We start from the raw sequence: 21,415 nt of genomic DNA, 5'->3' as shown, positions 1-21,415 counted from the left end.
CAATTAATTTGAATGAGTTATATAAAATATATATAATGTAGCTTTTAAAATATCAAAACCTCGTATTACAGACTGTACAACATATTATAGAGAAGGTATAATTAGATTCCACATAATACATTTTGATATGATATAGTTACAAAATATTGTATTACAGTTACGTATAGGTACTCGAAAAGTGTTGTTAAAAATTTCAAAAGTAGTATAAAATTTTCTTGCAAACTTGTGGGACCATGTAATGTAATATTATTATTATTTTTCTTTGATGGTTTGCATGGGTGAGGAGGGGGGGGGCTTTTGCTATAGTAGGCCCTGTGCCAATGCCCCGAGCGTCTGATATTAAATATTATCAAGACGATGCCGGCGGCGGTATAATATAAATAATACTATCACCAAGGTGGATATATAGATATATATAATATATCCACCTTGACTATCACTGTTATGACGTAACGTTCAATATAATAATATTATGTGCGTATCATTAGCCGCCGACGGCACGATGACCCTCCCTCCACGGTCTATAAACCGCGGACGCGACACAGTGCAGCGGCAGACGGCAGCTGCCGCAGCTGCAGTCACTCCGTCCGCGTCGTACTGCTCGCACGCACAGCCGAACTCACAAATCATATTATTTTTGTTATTATTCACAGCTGGCTCGCTCATCGTCTACAGTTTACTGTTCTACACCGGTCGACGCTCGGCCGCCACAGAAAACCGGAAAGGTAAATATTGTTCGACTTCCACTCCTCACCACCCCTCCCACCCCTCTAACCACATTCGCCTTACCCCGTTTCCACGGACCAGAACGTCACCCCTCCCCTCCCCCCCTTTCACTCGTACAACGGTGCTTCAACACAGCGCCACGGGCCGCAGTCGACCGCAAGACTCCGCTCGGATGATGTTGTATGGCAAACAAGCTGAGCATTAAGTTATTTGGGTGTTTGTTCCCATAATTAATTCGACTTTGACTCGCGGTCGCTGTTAAACTTTTCAACTAAAAGTTTTTTACCAAAGGCGCACAACGTCGGTTTATACACTATTGGGCACACGAATAATTGCTGGTAATCAACTCGTTCGTTAAGTCTTAACAGATTGCTACCTACCTACTTTGTGAAATAATTTTGTTCCCTATAATTATTATTATTAATATTCCAAGACGATCTTTTACTTAACTTGTAACATTTTTTTCGGCCATTATCATCTAAATATTTATGCAGATACTTTTATTAGAAGTGTTATCAAACATTATATTTCAGGTACCTATCGAGTTTAATTTACAGTTGATGAATTAATATAGTTATGCACTTTGAAGTCTAATTGAGGCAATGTACAGCGTGATAATTGCATATTCATGAATCATGAGTATCATGAACTTATACGTCTTATTTATAAATTGATCCGCAACCTTCTAATCGTATATAATAAAAATGTGCATAATACTTATCCAATATTTTATTAATTAATAATTATTAATCTTAAGGTTGAATAGACTTATTTCTTCTTAACCATCAAATGTCACGTGGGTTTAGACGTATAAATAGTAATGAACATACTTACCTAACAAATCGCAATTCCCCCCCCCCCCCAAATTTAAGTAGGTATAGACTATAGGTCTCTATTACCTATCGTGTTTTTGTATGCAAATTGCCAAGTTTTCTAATATTGACATATTGTTTAGTATTACCTCATATAATATTATCATACAAAATATTACAAATATTGACAAACCGATAATCGATTACCTACTTGTATGTCATCGACCACCGTGTATATAAAATAATATAATAATATATTTTAAAAGTACCCACGAATAGTATTTTTAAATTACAACAAAATTACTAAAATCGTTACTCTCCGTTTAAATATTCGAATTTCGTACAAATGTGAACTTAAAATAACTAAAAAAAAAGTGTTTGTAATTTTTTTAATTGATTGGTTACAGTATGAAATTATGAACTGCTTGTGAGAAACCTTGTTTTAAATTGTCAATCATAAGCTGTAAAAATTTAACATTTTATAAATGTTTAACAACAAAATATAATTTGCAAATTTTCGAGATGTTGATGAATTTTTCAAAATGCTTACAAAGGTATCTTTAATATTTTTAAAATGCTATTATAAAAAATTATAAGGAACCTTGAATTACATTTTCAAACCATTTGAATTTGACCCAGTAAAAAAAATTATTTCATTGTATATTTAAATATTTGTATCAAATTAAAAAAATTATAAGTAGGTATATAATAGTTGTGACTTGTGGCAACAACTTTCTAGTGCCTACAAAATATTATTTTTCAAATTACTAGTACAGAAAAACATATAAAGCACTTAGCATTAAATAATGCTGAACATTTAAAACATTTTGAAATGTAAAAAAAACCTGCAAAAATATCGTGATCCATCTATTTACGCAATAGTATAACACCGCTGGATAAACCAAAAGAAACTTGATAGAATCCCATGACTGCTAGAGGTTGTCCTAATGGTGATATAATTTGAAAAAAATGTGTTATTTAACTTAACACTTAATCAACATATTATATAGTTTCTCATACTGCAAATAATATACATATTTTCGTGATTTTGACGTTGTTTTCTGTTAATTGTTCCCTATTATATTGAAAAATACTGGGAGTCTTTAACATTTGACCCCCTAATATACTATAGTCTGTTTCACGAGAGATCATGCCGCGGGAAAACGAAATTTCGTCGGCGCTGCGCATCCCCCACCAATTTCTTAACATTTGGCGTTCGCCGGCGGCAGCAGCACTTGTGCGTTCGTTGTAGGTAAAATGTAGACGCATGGAGGCGATAAGACGGCTCATCGCGGACGACGGGATCATTCTGCATACGCAGAACCGGCATGATCTCTCGTGGAATAGACTATAGTACCAATTAGTTCTTTGAACTATTATGAAATATTATCATGTTTTATTTATATTTTTATGTGTAAGTACTAATATCTTCTTAGTTCTTATTAGGAACCCTGCACTCTCCAAACCTTAGCTATAAAAATTAAAAATTTTAAAAAATTTTTACTAAAAAATATTTTGCAAATTTTGCGAATTTTTGAGATTTTTACGAATTTCTTTAAAATTTTAACTTTTGACGCTTATAAAAAAAAGGTTGTGACTATGTTTTTTCAATATTGTTTAATATTAATATTTTGTATATGATAATTTTATGAAGAATCTTGTATTGAATTTTCAAATCTTAAGTAAGAATATTGCATTTTGAAGAATTTGTTACTACAAGATAATTATTTACCTACCAAAGTCCACAATTTTTGAGAATTAGGTACGTCAACGTTTTGAAACGTTTATGTATTTAAAATGTATTACCATGTGTAGAAAATTATAAAATAAACATTTGCTGAAAATGTTAAATATTTAGATACAATTATTTATTTTCGTATCATTAAAACAAAATACGAAAATCACAAAATCGTTAATTTATGAGTTAATATCCATTGCAGAACATCAGACGCTCATCAAAAATTATAGAGACTTTCGTTAATTTTTTTTTTCTTTTTGTTAAAGGTAGAAAAACTTTTGAGGAATCTTGTGTTTCATTTTTAAATCTTAGAGATAAAATTAAGAAATTATGAATTTCTAATTCAATATAATTTGCAAATTTAAGTGATTTTAACAAATTTTGTCAAAATTCTAATTTTAAACGCTCATAATAAATTATTGTAAATATAAGCTCAACTATTTTATTTTTAGTTTCACTATGATAACAACTTATAAGGAACCTTGTATTACATTTTCAAGTTTTTGACTAAGCAAAAATTTATTCAAAGACAATATAGGTAGTTTAAAATTTGTTTTTAATTTATGATGTTAAAATAATAGCTCAAAAATAGTAAAAATATTTGGAAAACTGTATCATGTGTGGAATGGTCATTTAAACATTTTGTGTAATTTATAATACCTACAGTTATTTGTTTTTGAGCTACTATACAAAAAACAAAATCGAATTTGTCTAAAACTGGTTAGGTTTTTTTTTTATCCTAAGCTTTAGAAAACTACTTTTTTTAGTTTACCCTCTAAATTAACAACTAGAATCACTTTTATCCCAAAAAAAGATACTGAAGAGAAAATTGAAGCATTTTTACTGCCCCAAAAGGTGACGACAGTCGGAAAAAGTACGCACATCATTATAAAACCATAATAAATAATTATCGATCCACTCAGAATCTAAAATGTGTGCTGTTATTCAGTACGGTAAAAACTTAGAAAACTTAAAACGATAATGACAAAGAACGGAAAACAATTTTTTTCAAAAATGTTATGAGTTCCAGGCTTTTAGATTATGTAAAAATAAATATTTTCTAAAACTTAATACTTTTCAAGATAATGAACAATCACTGTTACAACAATTACCCTGTATATACCAAGTATACCTACCTAGATTATGATAGTAAGTCGACAGAAATAGTATATGGTCGATTTCGTACTCGTTATAATCAAAATTTAAATTTTATTCCTACACAAATTTAAATTTCCTTTTTAAGTTACCTATTTATTCGTTGTATGGCACCTAAACTTTAAGGCTTTAATAACTGTATATCCGTATTGGTATAAAGTTTAAAACATAATATAAGTAACTTTTCAGAATCATTTAAGTTTAAGATACGTACGTGATACATTTTGTTTAAATTTATGCTATATACCAATGGTTCAATAATATTACGAATATAGGCATCGCAGTCGTATTTATAAATATATATCTCTCACACGTCAGGGTAACATTAAAATCAATACTTATGTATAAATTCACTGCACAGATAGCATATGTCTTATATGATACATACATATTAATATGGATATACGACGTATATGCGTACAATATGATTGACAAGTGGTTTGAAAACTATAACACCAATTATAAAATTATAAAAATGTAATAAAACAATTTAATTTAAAGGATTACAAAAAAATATACTTTAAAAACAAGATCTATATTTAAAATATTACTTTTTAAATTTGAGACCCAAAAATGATTTAAGAAATAATTTAAAGAAACGCTTTAGTCTTATTAGATATTTTATTTTATCCATTTGTTTTTTAATATGTTATAAGTACAGAATACATACGTATAAATGTGTAATTACTATTTGTGTATAATAGAGGAACTTGTTATATTATTAACCAGATAGGGAAAATAAATAATAGTTATCGTGTACAATTTATATATGTATAGGTAAAAAATTACGTTTTAGTGTACTGAATTCACAAAACTGATCATAATTCTTAACAAAACTCATAAGTAATAATAATATGTATTACATTTTATTAGTTTAAAGCTCAAGCACTTAAAGCCCAAATGTTTTTTTTATAACAAAATATGAAGTATGAACACTAATGAGTTATAAGCAGTTCAAGTTAAGTTAAAAAATCAATTTTACTTAAATTTTTTAACTTACTAACTAACCTACTTTTTGGTTTCTGTTAACTATACTAACTTGACTTAATTATTTTTTAAATAACGTGAAATCAACGAATTCAATTTTCATTTTAAGAAGATATGTTAATTTATTTTGTCCTCAATTTTATATTATTTTATTACATTTTAATTGATTTCATTTGCTTGTCAACATATATTTTAGATAGTGTTTGGTGTGAATTATTTCGATAAAATAAACATATCACAAATATAATTAATAATTATTAACAATCGGTAACTCTATAACACATTTTCACTGAGTGTTTATAATAGCATTTTCTATACATCATAACTTTCAAAATATTTTGAATTGCTTTGAGCTGTTTACGGACATTTTAGGTTTCCAATTAGTTTTTCTTTTCTATAAATGTCAATAAAATTGTATTTGTTGGGTTAAAAAGCTTGAAAATTTAATACAGGACTCCTAACACACTGCTACAATGATAGTTGAAAAATAATAAAATACATAGTCACCATTTTTTTTATAAGCATTTAAAGTTTAAATTTTAACAAAATACGTAAAAATCACGAAAATGTACAAGTTATTTTGGTAGAAATTTATAATAAATTTTATTTAAATCTAATATTTTAAAATTTAATACAAGATTTCTCATATGTATCTCTAAATTTATAAAAATAAAATATCTACTGGAAAGTCAAATTAAATTTTTATAAACGTTTTAAGTTCAAATTTTGCCAAAAATTATCAAATTTAAAATTAAAAAAGGTGGTTAAGTGGATGTCGCTCTGCTGTACAGTAGGTTACAAGTGGGTCACTGTAATGGATGGTGTTAAATTTGAATTCAATGATATAATATCATTGTATAAGAAAAACGATTCTGAGCGAAAACGGTCAGTCAGCCTATGATATTACCAAGTATATTTGATGATATTATTGTGAATAAAGTAATTTATATATAACCTATTTACGTGGAGCCTTGTTTTAAATTTTAAATCCTTAGCCATAAAAGTTAAACATTTTATACATTTTTAACCACAAAATAATTAATAAATTATAAATTTGATAAATGTTGTCAAAATTTGAACTTTAAATGCTTATAAAAAAAAATTGTGCCTATGTATTTTTAATATTTTTCAACTGCTATTAGAACGATATATCAGGAGCCTTATATTAAATTTTCACGCTTTTTTACCCAACAAATAAAAATTTATTGTTATTTATAGAAAAAAAAACTAAAAAAATTGAAAACTGACAATGTCCGTAAACAGCTCAAAAAGAGTCAAAATATTTTCAACATTTTATGGTGTATAGAAAATGCTAATATGAACATTCAGTGAAATTTTCAAGTATCTACAGTCATTTGTTTTTTAATTACAATAAAATAAGAAAATTGTTACATGAGAAATCGAGTAAATATCAAATGTTGTAAAAATATAAATTTCAGACGCTCATAAAAATTTAATTTAAGTTTCTTCTAGACATTTTTTTTTTGATAAAGGTAGACAAACTTATGAGTAATCTTATATTACATTTTCAAATCTTAGATTTAAAAAGAAAAATTTTTATGAATTTCAACTCAAAATAATTTGCTATTTTTCGTGATTTTTCCGTATTTTTTCAAGATTTGAACTTTAAACGTGTATAAAAAAAAACTGTGACTAAGGATTTTTAATTTTTTTCATCTGCCTTTGAAACAATAACCTAGGAGCCTTCTATTAAATTTTCAAGCTTTTTTACCCAACAAATAAAATTTTATTGATATTTATAGAAAAAAAATTTAAAAAAACTGAAAACTGACAATGTCCGTAAACAGTTCAAAAAAAGTCAAATTATTTTCAAAATTGTATTGTGTATAGAAAATGCAAATATAAACAACCAGTGAAAATTTCATGCATCTACGGTCATTTGTTTTAGAGTTACACCAATAACCAAAATCGATTTTGTTAAAAATTGATTTTGCGTAAAAATTCCCGTTTTTCCTTAATTTTTCTTTTGTTTTTCACATCGCTTTTGAAAACTACTGGGAAATTAAAATTTTGACCTCCCCAATGCACCAACGATATTCACTTTCCCATCGAACAAGATACTGAAGTCGAAAATCGAAGCATTATTTCGACTACTTATCGTGTACACAGACACAAAAATAAAAAAATAAAAAAAAAAATAAAAAAAAAAATAAAAAAAAAACACACATCATTGTGAAATCAATACATTCATCGTTTCACTCAGAATCTAAAATTATTTTGTAGTTATTTGTATATGTTATATTTTTATGTATATTTAACTTGCTAAGGATTGAAAATTAAAAACAAGATTCAACGTAAATAGGAAAATAAATTACTTTATTCACAATAATATCGTCAAATAATATACTTATAGTAATATCATGGGCTGGCAGCATGGCAGCTGGCTGACCGTCTTCGCTCAGAATCGTTTTTTGTATACAATGATATTATATCATTGAATTCAAATTTAACACCATCCATTATACAGTGAAACACTTGTAACCTACTGTACACTAGTGTACAGCAGAGCGACACACACTTGTTTAAAATGTAACTATAGCTAAAACCTTAATCTAGGACTTAACTCATCTTAACAGTTATAGATTAATATATCTATAATAAAGGAATAACAGTATAACACTAATAATAATATAATAATATGGTTAAATATTTAAAATAAAGGTTGTTAATACTATGTTTCCCTCGAAAGTTCAACTCATCACGGTGAATGCGTTTTATTTTCAAAATCAAAACCCTCGTGAAATCAATACTTGTGAAGTGGGGAATGGTAAATGATTCTGGGTTAAGCCGTGATTGGACTGTTTCAGTGGTCTCTGGGCCTATTTTAAAACCAAATAAAATCAATTCTATAAAGTTAGTAAAAAAAAATTATAATTTATAAATTTAACTGATTCACCTACGGTGATAGGTTGAATACGTTGAATACGAGAAATTAGGATTGTTAGGATGGTATATTAGGCATTGAAATTTTATAAATATCACGAAAATCCGTATTTTCATCTTAAAGCGGCTGCTCAACTTTTCTTTTATCGAGTCTTTATATATAGGTACGTGATATTATATATAAACGTTGAGTGGATTTTCTAATCGCTATCTACTTACTTGAACCCTCCTGCAGCATCACAAATTCGTGTACCGGGGACGATATATCGCGTGACAATGGTTGCGTATATACGAGGGAAATAAGAGCAGGCGACCCATAATATTATATAGGACGTGGCCAAGTGCAGGGCGCAGACAACTACCGTGGCTGGCAACCCGCATACATAGCCATTGTGTAAGGCTATCGATCGTATATTTAATATAATATAATATATTATTATTACACAGTTAAACACGTCGTCTTGTCCGACAACAGTCACACGCGCGAGAGAACAGCTACATAGTTAGTACAAATGCACCGACCACGAACGTGACTCCAAAACCACCGACTATATTGTTTACACATCCTAGTCAGTACAGTATAATGTGTATACAATGTGATTCTTTTATCTCTAAACAGTAGCCAGTAGGTAATATTCTTAATTTATTTAAGTGTTTTTTAAAATATTTTTTTTTATATAATTTATATTCAACAAAATATTCGTATAAAAATGTATCGTTATAATTTTCCGATTTAATTGCTAGGGATTACTAAGTTAATAGAGTGAACTGATTAGTGAATAAGTGCGCATGCACTAACATTTTTCAGATACCCCTGTGCCTCTCCATAGTAATTAAACAACTCAAAAATAAAAGTTCAAAACTGATGTAAAAGATATACTCAACATTAAAATATATGATAAAAAAAATGATTCATAAAATGTTTTCAAAAACTTATAAGTAAATTAACCAGGAAAATGAAAGTTTTTTGATAAAAGAATCACTCTGTAGAATGGAGATATAATAATACAATAGGTATAATAATATACGTATATAGTACGACTATGATGGGTGTTTCCCTTTTCCGCCATACCAGATAACTGCGGTCGATTCGCTTTTCTACCAGTATGAAATTGAACGGTACACTTTTCCACCAGTGAACTTATAAAGTGAATTTAAAAAAATAAAATATAAAATTACATAATCGTAATCGTAGGTAGGTACCTATAATAATTTATAATAATATATAGCTTTTGAATTATACTTTCTGTAATATTCTATATAAAAGAACCAATAATTAAGCTATTGAATATAATAATTATTGATACCTACGTTTAATGTTGGTTATTATTTTATGGTTATAACTTGAAATTATTTTTTTTTTAAACCCTGTGATTACCATTGATATCCCTGGTAGCAAATAATATGTAAGCTTTGTCAAGTATTTTTTACATTTTCTAGTGTTTTCGTATGTAATTTACACACCGAAAACTAGACCACCATCACTCAAAATTTGCCAAATTTAATATAATATAATTGGGCATTCAAGTTTAAAAATAGCTCTAAATATAATGCAAGGACCCTCTATTCAATATCATTTTCCATTCGGCCACCAAAAGGATAAGCTATTATTTAATTTTCAAATATAGATATAGTTAATTATTAAAACTGTGTTCAAATCGATTTTGCACAAAACTATAGATTTTATAATTAAAAACTGCTAAAAATCACTCTCCGATTTACGATACATCAGTTTTTCATAAAATAAAATTTGCTTTATAATTAAAAATGTTCCTGAATCTTAGAAGTTTTAAACTTTTACAAATTATTTATATACCTTTGTATAAATACAATTACTTTTTAAAAATATTTGAGAATTCAAAATATTGAAATTGTTTTTGCATCATTTGAATTTCTGTATTTTTAATTAAGTTTCATTTATGATTATATTTTAATAAAGTCATTGTTGTATTGATTTTTAGTTTTTATTACATTCATCGTGGTACAATATTTCCTTTTTAAATAAAATCACTGTATTAAAAAAAATATATATTTATTTATTTTAAATCATGTTTTTCTATACTCTAATTGTAATTAACATAGTAACACCTTGGTGTAATATAATATAAATTATAAATCATACAAATTTACAATTTTTTCAATAAAACCATTAAATTATATATATTTTTATTATATTTAATAGTACCTAATAATAATTAATATTTTAATAGACGTCCATTAAAGGAAAAGTGAACTGTGAGGTATCATAATGGTGGAAAATGAAAATGTCGATTTTGTCAGAACCTCAGTAAGAGTTGACGTCCCCACCTCACGTTATTCAGTATTTTATTTTACCTAACAATAACAATATTAAACGTCTCACAATGCAAAGTGATTTTGAATTGCTTTCTGGATATTATTATTAACTAGATAGATTTTTGTTGTAATTTTTAAGTTTGTTTTATTTTAAGCTTTGGCAAAGTGTATAAGTATTGAATAGTTAATTCGATAGTTGAGATGTATATATTATTTATCAATAAGCGTTTATCAAAAATAAAAATCGACATACTTATTCGATAAATTAATTAATTATTTGCTAGAAATGGAACGCTGCTATAAATCATACTATTGAATATGTTTAAATTCTAAATCAATAATAAATTATTATCTGCCAATGATTGTTGTTACTCATTAGGTAACAATTATTTTTATCGCAGTTCTATTCAAAAACTCTTTAATGAGCAAATCGAAAATCGAATCTCTAGAAAAATCACTAACTATAAAAAAATTACCGCAATCAACTGATTATAATATAGGGTCAATTAAAACTTCCAAATACTCTTATTTTAGATAGAGCGTTCACAGTGACCAGCGTTATAACTATAGTGTCAGATTCTGAGCACAATATTTTTTATGAGCATCTGAAGTTAAAATTTAGACAAAATTCATCAAAATCACGTAAATTTCCAAATTATTTCGAGTTGGAAATTCATAAAATTGTTTCTATTTGTATCTAAACTTTGAAAATTTAATACAAGATTCCCCTTAAATTTGTTTATACATTTAAGAACAAAAAAATAGTTTACTGAAAGTCAAATTAATTTTTTACGAGCGTTTTAAATTATTGGCTATACATTATATTTTTACAGATTTTTATTTAAATATTTATTAACTACCCCCACTCGTTAATTAGAAGGATAAAAATACAATTTAAGCTATTATAACCAAATAATTTTACAAAAAGGTAGGTAAATAAATGTACCTAACCTATATATTATATTATCATTACGTAAATAACCATCAGCTATTGATATTATCCATAATTTGAAATAATTTACACACGCAATTTGTTATTTATTAATATTTGTTAATATTTTATGTAAAGTATAAAAGAATATAAAATAATAATAATAGTAGGTACAACTGAACAGAGTGAGCCGTTACATATATTATGATTTTTTTCCATGAGGTACCACAATAGTTTTTTTGCATGCCAAGGTGGTGTCTTTTGTGATCAGTGACAATAAGTTCTAACCGCCGATGTTAGGCATTGGCCTACGACTTATTGTTCACTCCAAAACTTCGTGTCTACAGCCCAATGTAAATTAAGAATGTATAATATTATTTTTATTTTTAGTATAGTTTGTTCGGAAATGTTTAAATTATATTCACTTGACTTTATTTTTCGAAATTAATGTCACGTTGATGTGACGTAAATGTTGCATCTCGAGTTGAACGGGCGGTGTCTATAGATGCATCACGCGTACTTGCACGTGCGTGTACTATAAGTTGGGAATCGTGTGCTATCGGGCACGTGTTTCTGACGATGGAATTCTGGTTACCTATGTATTCCCCCCCCCCCCCAACATCTACACAATGACTTTCAATCCGGAGCCCTCCCGGGACTTTAGCTGCACGTTCATCGAGTGAAAGAAATAGAAACAACAAATGAACAGAGAGCACAACGTCTCGGGCTCCGACGCGAGAAGCGCTTTCATCGATGAATGATATACAATAAATATTATATTATATATTTACATATACTAGTTTATTTATAGCAATACGGTGACGAAGTCAACGGTAGTGGCTAAGCTAGACTTCCAACTGTTAAAAAAAAAACTAAAAAATCCCATATATACTTCTATAGAAGTGGCTTTGCATTATAGGTAGTAAGTGTCGAGTGTACTTCGTCAGGGTACGCTGCTAGGTCACTATTAGGGATAAGCAATCCTCGGGAACGCGTGCGGGAATTCATGGGATCATACAGACATTTGAAACGAATTATAGTTTACGCATTATAAGGCTAAAAAATGATGAATTTCATTTGAATATTCAAGTGTTTTGTTAAACGTCCAATTAAAAAAACACTCATATTGCTTAAAAATATATTAAACAAACAAAAATTGGGATATATTGTTATATTGGTGGAATCGATCCTATTAAAATTCTCTAATTTATTTATTACATTAATACAAAAAAAAAATAAATAAACAAACAATTAGCATTGTATAGGTACTTACTAAATAACAAATTTTAACAATATAAAATGAATATAAACGTTGCATAATAATGGCTGTTCCAATAAACTACAGGCTTACAGACCCAATTAATATTTTGTGTGCATAATAATTTTGAAAAAAATTGATTACTAATTATAGAAACGTTAAATGAGGTGGTTGTATGAAATATGTGAGACATTTTTAACAAATGACAAAATAAACTAATTGTGAGACTGTATTAGAACAAGTGGATAAGGTATTTCATCTTGTTCTTGTGAATTAAAAACACATTGTCTAACATCAATATGGGCATATTAAAAAAAAAATGTTGTGCAATAGTCATTATTATAACTCTCAATCTTGTGCAAATAAATAAAAATGTATAAAATATATCAGGTTATCATAATAAATGTATTATTTTTATTTCCTATGTCTTAGTAATAAAGTAATTTTAGTATTAAATAAATAAATTCTATAAAAAAGATAACTAACAAAACTAAATGTTTAGGTAGGCTTATAGGCTATATTATTATAAAAATACAATTTTATAAACATAAAAATATAAGAGTTTACATTGATTCATTTTAACCACTTTACGAAAAGGTCGAATAATATTGTTTATTAAAACATTATGAGCGATTTCATTAAGTGAATTATACATAGTATATAATATGTAGGTATATGTGATCATATTAAATATAGGTCGTGACATGGTATAATCATTAATCATATTGTATCATTATTTATCTTTAATTAAAAGTGGTCATTAGTTCGTTGATATACCTTATAAAATAATATATAATATTATGATCTCTTCAATCAGCTGTATTTGTACATTTATTCCTTATTTTTATATTTATTTAATTATTTTTAATTATTATTAATATTTGGTTTCAGGATTATAGTTTTTCAATTCACAAAAGAAATCAATCTGTTGAATATATGATATATGTAATATGTTGATGAAATTGAAGGTGTTAATTTTATTTTCGATTAGTGCAGTACAAGTTTCTCGTTCGGCAATTATGGCCCAAAATCCCACGGTGTAAGTATATATCAATAAATACCAAATACAATTATAAGACTGTGTGGTGGTTAAAACATGCCCTAATATATTACGTCACTCGCACAACTATGCGGCAATTATACCATTGATTATAAATAATTACAATAGTATTATTTAATCTATGGTTATACGCCATACCATGTAGACTAAAATATTGTAATGTAATAGCGTAAATTTACTATCTATAGGTAATATAAGTACTAATATATATGTTACTGTGAATGTCCGCAATTGGTGAATGCTGACAGTCACCTGGTGAATGTCAACATACACCTAATGAATTGGTGAATGTTGAAAAACTAAAATAATACAGACATTTACTAGTGGATGTTGACATTTACGTTAGGATTTTGGACAATGTTGACATACACAACAAGATTTTGGTTAATGTTGACATAGATACGTATTCGCACATATATTATTATTAAAGTACTATACATATAGTTAATAGTTGAATGTAATTTATGTTATAAAGTAGAAACAACATAATATCTTTAATTAAATCAAAAAAAATATTATTATTACTATTATTATTAAACAATATTATAAAATATTATATTTGTATAATTATTAGGTATTTAAATTATGATTATTTTATAATATTACTTATTACAGCATGACAAACTGTCATGACATTGTGTACTACATAAAATGCCAACATTTCTACATTTACACTTTTTTGTAGTACACTTTGTTTTACAGTTACATCTTGTATATCCTTGCCCACCAATCAATGAATTTGATGTAGAAGCTTCCCTTAAAGAAATTTGTACATCCCTTTGTACATCAGTGATTGATATTAAATTTTCTTTACACACTGAAAACTGGTTTCTGGTGTATAATCGATTTATAACACCGTTTTTGGTAGCTAATTTATAAAAATCATTATCTACTATATCTAATACTACAGCTAAAATATTTTGGGGATCCATTTTACTACGATCAACATCTGGAACTCGAATACGGACAATTTCTCCAACATTAACCGGCTGAAACTTTTGTTTTGAAGTTCGCAACATTTTTACAGCTTGCACTTGAAGATTGGTGATTGCTACTTCTCTATTCAAAATTATTTATCAAAATTATCAATTTGTATAATACCTGTTTTATAATTGCGATTAAATAATATCGGCATTACCAACATTCACCAATATTGTTGTATAAATGTCGACATTCACTAGTGTATGTTTACTAAGGTCACAAATTTAATCAATAAATCGACATTCACCAATGAATTTAGTGTATGTTGGCATTAACCGGTGACAGTCAGCATTCACCAATTGCGGTCTTTCACAGTAACATATATATATATAAAAAAACTTGATTTTAATATTTCTACCCATGTATTATTCCTACAGCTGGAGCATTTCTGGAGCTGTGGTGTTTATAATATTATTATATTTTCGATCATTCTGAAATTCTGATAAGTGCACTTAAAAAATTACACTGCAACCAATTTTTGTGATGATTAAATATTTAAGGAAAGGTGCTCATCAATAATATCAAATGAAGGCAGTGATTGTTAGTAATTATTAGTACATATAATTAGGTTAAATGTTTACAAATACAAAAATCATGCAGTGTATTCGTTTTTTATTCGATATAATATAATAACGTATACATAGTGAATTTAACGATACAAATATACAATAAGTCATCATCTTGTTAAATGGAGCAATAGAGTAATGTTATAACAGCTGTTATAAGTCATAACATATAATAATTTATAACAATCATAATATCAAACACAAATCAAAGCTAAATTGAAAATGTTGATAACGCTAAATGAAAAATATAAATAACGTTTTAATAATTCTGAACAGTGTAATATCTTTTAATATTTTTAAGTGTTACTTTTTTTATAGATAACAACTTAACATTTTTAATTTTCTATTCCAAAGCAGAATATTTTCCAGAGAATTTGGATCCACAGACTCAAATTTTAAACAAGTAGTTAATTTGTTCATACATAGGTTCATACCTGTTTAAAGTTTTGATTGACAGAGTAAACCAAACATTTTGCATGGTACTTACCCCTAACTGATATGTGACAGTAGTGACACACCCCTTCACTCGTCAAAACTTTAAACCTAATAGATTAGACTTTTCAAATTCGATTTGAATACATCGGAATCCCTTGAAAAATATTTTGCTCATTCAAAAAATGAATAGAACTTCAAAAATATAATTTATGTCACAATAGAAAATAATAATCTACTAATAATAATCTTACTTTTTTCAAAATTTTTATTTTGTACTTAAAATAAAAAAAAATGTTTTTGACAAAATAATCGTAAGAACATATAGTTCAAAAACAACCACAGAACGAAAAATAATGATATTTCGTTTGAGTTGTTCTATTGACTATATGAAGTTACGATTTTAAAGCAGGATCACTAAAAAAAAACAATAAGTAAACAATATATCGAAGACAACCTCATATTCGTTTTTTATAATAGTGCATAATAAAATATTTAGTTATGTTTGAAAAATAGAAAAATAAATAGTGTATCGTAAGTATATTATAAATTCATAAAGAAATACTTGAAATATTCAAAAACGGATATGAGGTAGGCATATAATAATATAATATACCTACCTCATATTATTTGATGAATAATGTATACACTACTTACTCGTCCAGCCATTACAGCGATTTCAGCCATTACATTTTATATTATCATTTTATACAAAAATCAATAATTTAATAACAGCTTAATATTTTCATTTTATTTTTATTTATTTTTTTGATATTTAGATCAAGTTTGTTGTTATTTGATTTTCAAAATGCGACCGATTTAAATAACTGGACAGAACAATCTGACACTGTGAGATCAGCAGGAAAGTCAAAAGCAACATTTGATTTATATAAAACTCAAACTAGTCAGTCTGCAATCTTATTCACATTGCTAAATCCATTACCAAACGGTGCATGTTTCAGTGGCGTCCGTACATTAACACAATTAAACCTTGAGGGATATGAATATATATCATTTGTATGCAAAACCGCGGGAAATGCCACTACATACAAGATTATTTTAAGGCATAATAATTTAAATGACGAGCCAAACCCAACTTACGAACAAAAATTTAAGGTACCTACCTCTACCTATAATAAACTACACACAAATGTAACTTTAATAGGTATATATATTTTACAACCTATAATATGCTTAATAACTTGTTTACAATGATTTTAACAGGTCAACACGGAATCAGATACCACAGTAAAAATGCCAATTTCACAATTCCACCCCTATTATAGGGGTAAAGAAATAATAGATGGACCTACACTAAATGTGAAAAATATTACCAACTTTGGTATTCAAGTCGCTGGGGGAGTTTATGAAAACTTTAAACAATCAGGATTATCGTCATTAGTAGTGGATCAAATATGGGCAGAGCCTTACGGAGATACAAACTGAACAATTGTATGTCATCAATTATAATTATACAATATGAATTTCTGTCAACCATTATACTCATTAGTCATTAGACATTATCTAAATTATTATCTATAAGTGATTACATCATATTGTATATTATAGGTACTTATACTTAAGTTGAAGTCAACTACCTAATTAACTAAATTTGTTAATGTAATTAGGAACCTATTCATAATATATAATATTGTATTGTTATTTATTTTGTATCTTCATAAGTTTTGGTTTGAAACAATTGTTGAGAGGTGGGAGCTCTGGCATAACATTATTCAATTATTGTTAGCAGAACTTTTCAAAACGTATTAATAATATAAAGAACTTACTGTCTTAATAGACTAAATGGATATTGTTGGAATTTGTTGAAGCTCCTTTTTAACTATCCAACCTTAAATTTGGTACTACTAATTTCACACAAAACATTATATTTTTATTGAAACCGTTCAAAAAACCTTCAGCAATATTTATATAGACTTGTTGGACATTATTGAAATTTGTTCTAGCCCCCTATTTATTTATTTCACATTAAACTATGTACTGCTAACCTCATACATAACATTTTCTAATTTGTATAACAGAACTACACCATTCACAACAATATTTATAGAGATTTTAATTGATGTAGAATTTAATTCAAGTTAAATTTAGTACTCAAATAGTCAATTGAAGGGCATAATCGTTATTGATCAAATTTGTACCTTTCTCTTTTCGGCAAAACAAAAAGTTTAATAATATGTTTAATAAACATTCTTTATGTTATACATATGTATAAAAAATAAAAAGTATTAAAAATATAACTTTTATAAAATATTTTTGTTGCCAGTTGCCTTTACAATCAAACTTAATGACCACCAATCAAATAATTAATGAAAACAATTATTTTAAAGAAATTTATTTTTATTTTTATATTAGGTACCTATATTTACCTTTATATTATACCTACATAATTGTTATATACTACTTTTGTTTGTATTTTGTAATTTTTTTCTATATCTATATAACACAAACCAAAAAGTTTAATATTTACTTTATGTTAGGTCCTATATATAATAATATAATATAGAAAACAAGAAAAGTATTAACACTTATGAATACAGGTAAATATTTGATAAGTGGTAGTCGAGTTTGATTTTGACACTTTACAGCAACTCAAGGGGTGGCATGGTTATATAGGTATGTGTGTAAATATAAATACGAAATAAATATCTAATAAGTAAATAATGTTTATGAAACTGATATTTTTTTATGATTTTTTACGTGAATAACAATATTATTAATTACATAACATATTTCAATGTGTAATAAATATGGTTTAAACTTTAAAGTATATAATATAATTTAAAAGCAAGTATAACAAAAGTGACTAAAAAATTTTATATTAGCATTTTTTATACATCGTGTAATTTTCAAAATAAAACAACTTAAAATATACGATGATTTTTTTTTTATAAATGTTGATTAACATAAAAAATTTTAAATATCTATAAATATCTCAAAAACAGTCAACATAATTTGAAAACTATACCATGGGCCTCCACACGAGTTTCTCTCAGTGAGGCCCAGTAATCTTTCGATAGGTATTAATTTAAATAAAAAAAAAATAATAAAATGTATATAAAATGAAAACATAAATATTTAGAAAAAAGTTCAAGTATCTACGGTTATTCGTTTTTGAATTACAACAAATATTACGGATAAATATCCAAAATGTCATCAAAATTTGAACCTCAAATAATCACAAAAATTAATGTGACTTTCCGATAAAATTTTTTTTATTTTAAGCAGAAAAACTTTTTTGAAATCTTGAAATAAATTTTCAAATCTTAGATAATATGAAAAGAAATTTTAAGTACAAAGTAATTCGAAAATTGTCGTGATTTTGACTAATTTTTTGTAAATGATTCGTAAAATTCCAAAAAATCAGACGTCTTGAAAATTGTTTAATAGCTATAATAAAAACGTATGAAACTTATGGCTATGCCGAAGGAAACTTGATAGAATCCTCCGACTGCTTGAGGTTGTCCTCATGGTGATGAAAATAAATTAAAAGAAATACATATGATATTTAACTTAAAACTTTATTACTTATTAATATATTATAGTAGAAAATAATTTATTTATTTTCGTGATTTTGATGAAATTTTTATTTATTATATTACTGTTTTTACGCAGTTTTTTGATATTCAAACGAATAATAACGATTTATGTTATTTTGTTATAACTTGTAAATAATTTAAAAATATTTTTATTTGGGATTTTACTCTTTTATGTATAATACTATATTTTATATAGATACACAATGATATTTTCAAAATGTTTAGATATAATAAATATTACTAAAATAATTAATAGCAATATATTAATTATATGATAATAGGCTTATGTCTGACAGTCTCTGTGCAGAAGGTTTTTCGTATGCAACGATTTATCATTGAATTCAAATTTAACATAAGTACCCATTACAGCGACCTACTTAATGACGAGGTACCTATACCTACGTCCTACACTTGACTTCTATACTATACAGCTGAGCATTTACCTACTTTCCCTTTTTTTTTTTGTTTTTCCTGATCATTTTTAAAAACACTGCAAATTTTTACTTTTCAATAATTATGGGCAAATTAATTATTTTTTTTAATCAATCAATAAATAATACTTCAGATTGTTCGTAATGACTTATAAGTTAGAACTTAATAACAACTAGTAATATTATAATATAAAATATTATGAGAATAATAGAATATATTTTACTATTGAATGTTATTTAAGTTATTTGTTAAAAAAAAAAACATTTTCAATTTTGATATAATATTTTAAGGAAATTCTAAGCGATTGTATTTGTCAAGCATTTAGAGTTTAGACCAATAAACTAATAAAAAATAAACCTCGTGTAGTCCAGTTTTAATTTTAAAAAATAATTTGAATTAGCATTTTCAATTTCGTTAGCATCTTTCCTATGATTTGTAGGAAAAACGTTTTTATTTTTTTGTCTCGTTGGCCCTTTAAAGTGCATCATTTTTTGAAATTAAATAAATTAATATTTGGAACCATACTACATTTATTATAAATACTTAAACCATCCAAAATATCAAAAATCTATTTCCTACAACATAGAAAAAGAGAAAAAGCAATCAAGTTCAAATAATTTTCCAAAATTAAAATTGGACTAATAGAAGTTTGTTTTTTTTTTGTCAGCATATTATTTGTTGTGAAATATTTCAAATTAGAACCTTACTTGATAGACTCATACTTACACGGCGCGCGCACACGCATGCTTTAATAATTGCCTACATCTGACTCCTTCGAAGCTCAAAATTAGTTTTTACATTAAGGGTCCCGGTGCCAGTTTTTCAAATTTTCCACAATTTTATAAAATTTGGAAATTAAATTTTACATTTTAGTTGCCCCCCTCAATTATAAGACTTTTCCACGTATCTACTACCCAATACCTATTTAGGGAGGGGGGGGGGGTGTATAGGGTGTATTATATAAAAAAAAATGACTTTACAGGAATAACTCTCCAGCTTAGTAGAATTGTCGGATTTTGATGACTATTTTTTTTATCTAAAAGAAGAAAACTTCCTACAGTCTGCATTGATTACTGATTTTGTATTTTATTTCAATCGATTGTATAAAAAAAATTGTAAAAAAATGCTTTTTATTTTGTATTTTTTTAGATATATTATAAAGTTTGAGAATAAAATATTAAAAAACAGAGATCGATGCGGGGTGTAAAATATTTCCCTCTAGTTATTAAAAAAAAATTTTTTTCATTTAGCCCCCCCCCCCCCCCCCCCCGCTTTTTTCATTTCTAGATCCATGCCTGGCCACCTCCACTGACTTTCGTCACATATATCCATAAATTATAATAGACAATTCCCGAACTTATAGTTCTTTCCACATAAAATTCCACCGAACAAAGTCCTGATTGGACTTTTTTCCATTACTAAATACGCATTTACTGTTAACCAGTTATAGACAATGTTACAATATAATTTAAGCTTCGTATTAGTTTTATTTTATGTGGTATTATCTTATAAACAGGGTTCTAGGTCACTTTGTACGGTCGAGCATTAAAAGTGCGAAACGCGGACACTTTGTACGGTCGG

The 21,415-nt window shown here is 27.0% G+C and overlaps 1 protein-coding gene across 2 annotated transcripts; it reads left to right on the top strand.

Moving 5' to 3' along the window:
- Positions 1–557: 557 nt before the first annotated feature.
- LOC132936375 (uncharacterized) lies at positions 558–17,507 on the top strand. Of its 2 annotated transcripts, none has more exons than XM_061003095.1 (4): positions 558–725; positions 13,698–13,845; positions 16,625–16,961; positions 17,070–17,507. In XM_061003095.1, the coding sequence occupies exons 2-4, from the start codon at positions 13,757–13,759 to the stop codon at positions 17,289–17,291; spliced, it is 648 nt and encodes a 215-aa protein (XP_060859078.1). In that variant the 5' UTR covers positions 558–725; positions 13,698–13,756; the 3' UTR covers positions 17,292–17,507. The 2 variants fall into 2 exon arrangements, with proteins under 2 accessions (XP_060859078.1, XP_060859079.1); XM_061003096.1 differs by lacking the exon at positions 558–725 and adding an exon at positions 871–1,064.
- Positions 17,508–21,415: the final 3,908 nt, after the last annotated feature.

This window comes from Metopolophium dirhodum, chromosome 1, assembly GCF_019925205.1.
Source record: "Metopolophium dirhodum isolate CAU chromosome 1, ASM1992520v1, whole genome shotgun sequence".
Taxonomy (NCBI): Eukaryota; Metazoa; Arthropoda; class Insecta; order Hemiptera; family Aphididae; genus Metopolophium; species Metopolophium dirhodum.
This window is presented reverse-complemented; position numbering and strand designations above follow the sequence as displayed.

What these genes read in the sequence shown, in the direction of transcription:
- LOC132936375 (XM_061003095.1), top strand. Translation starts at nt 13,757, where the DNA reads ATGTTGATGAAATTGAAGGTGTTAATTTTATTTTCGATTAGTGCAGTA. An exon ending in ATGGCCCAAAATCCCACGGT is followed by an intron (nt 13,846 to 16,624) that starts GTAAGTATATAT and finishes TTTGATATTTAG; the next exon opens with ATCAAGTTTGTTGTTATTTG. An exon ending in CTTACGAACAAAAATTTAAG is followed by an intron (nt 16,962 to 17,069) that starts GTACCTACCTCT and finishes TGATTTTAACAG; the next exon opens with GTCAACACGGAATCAGATAC.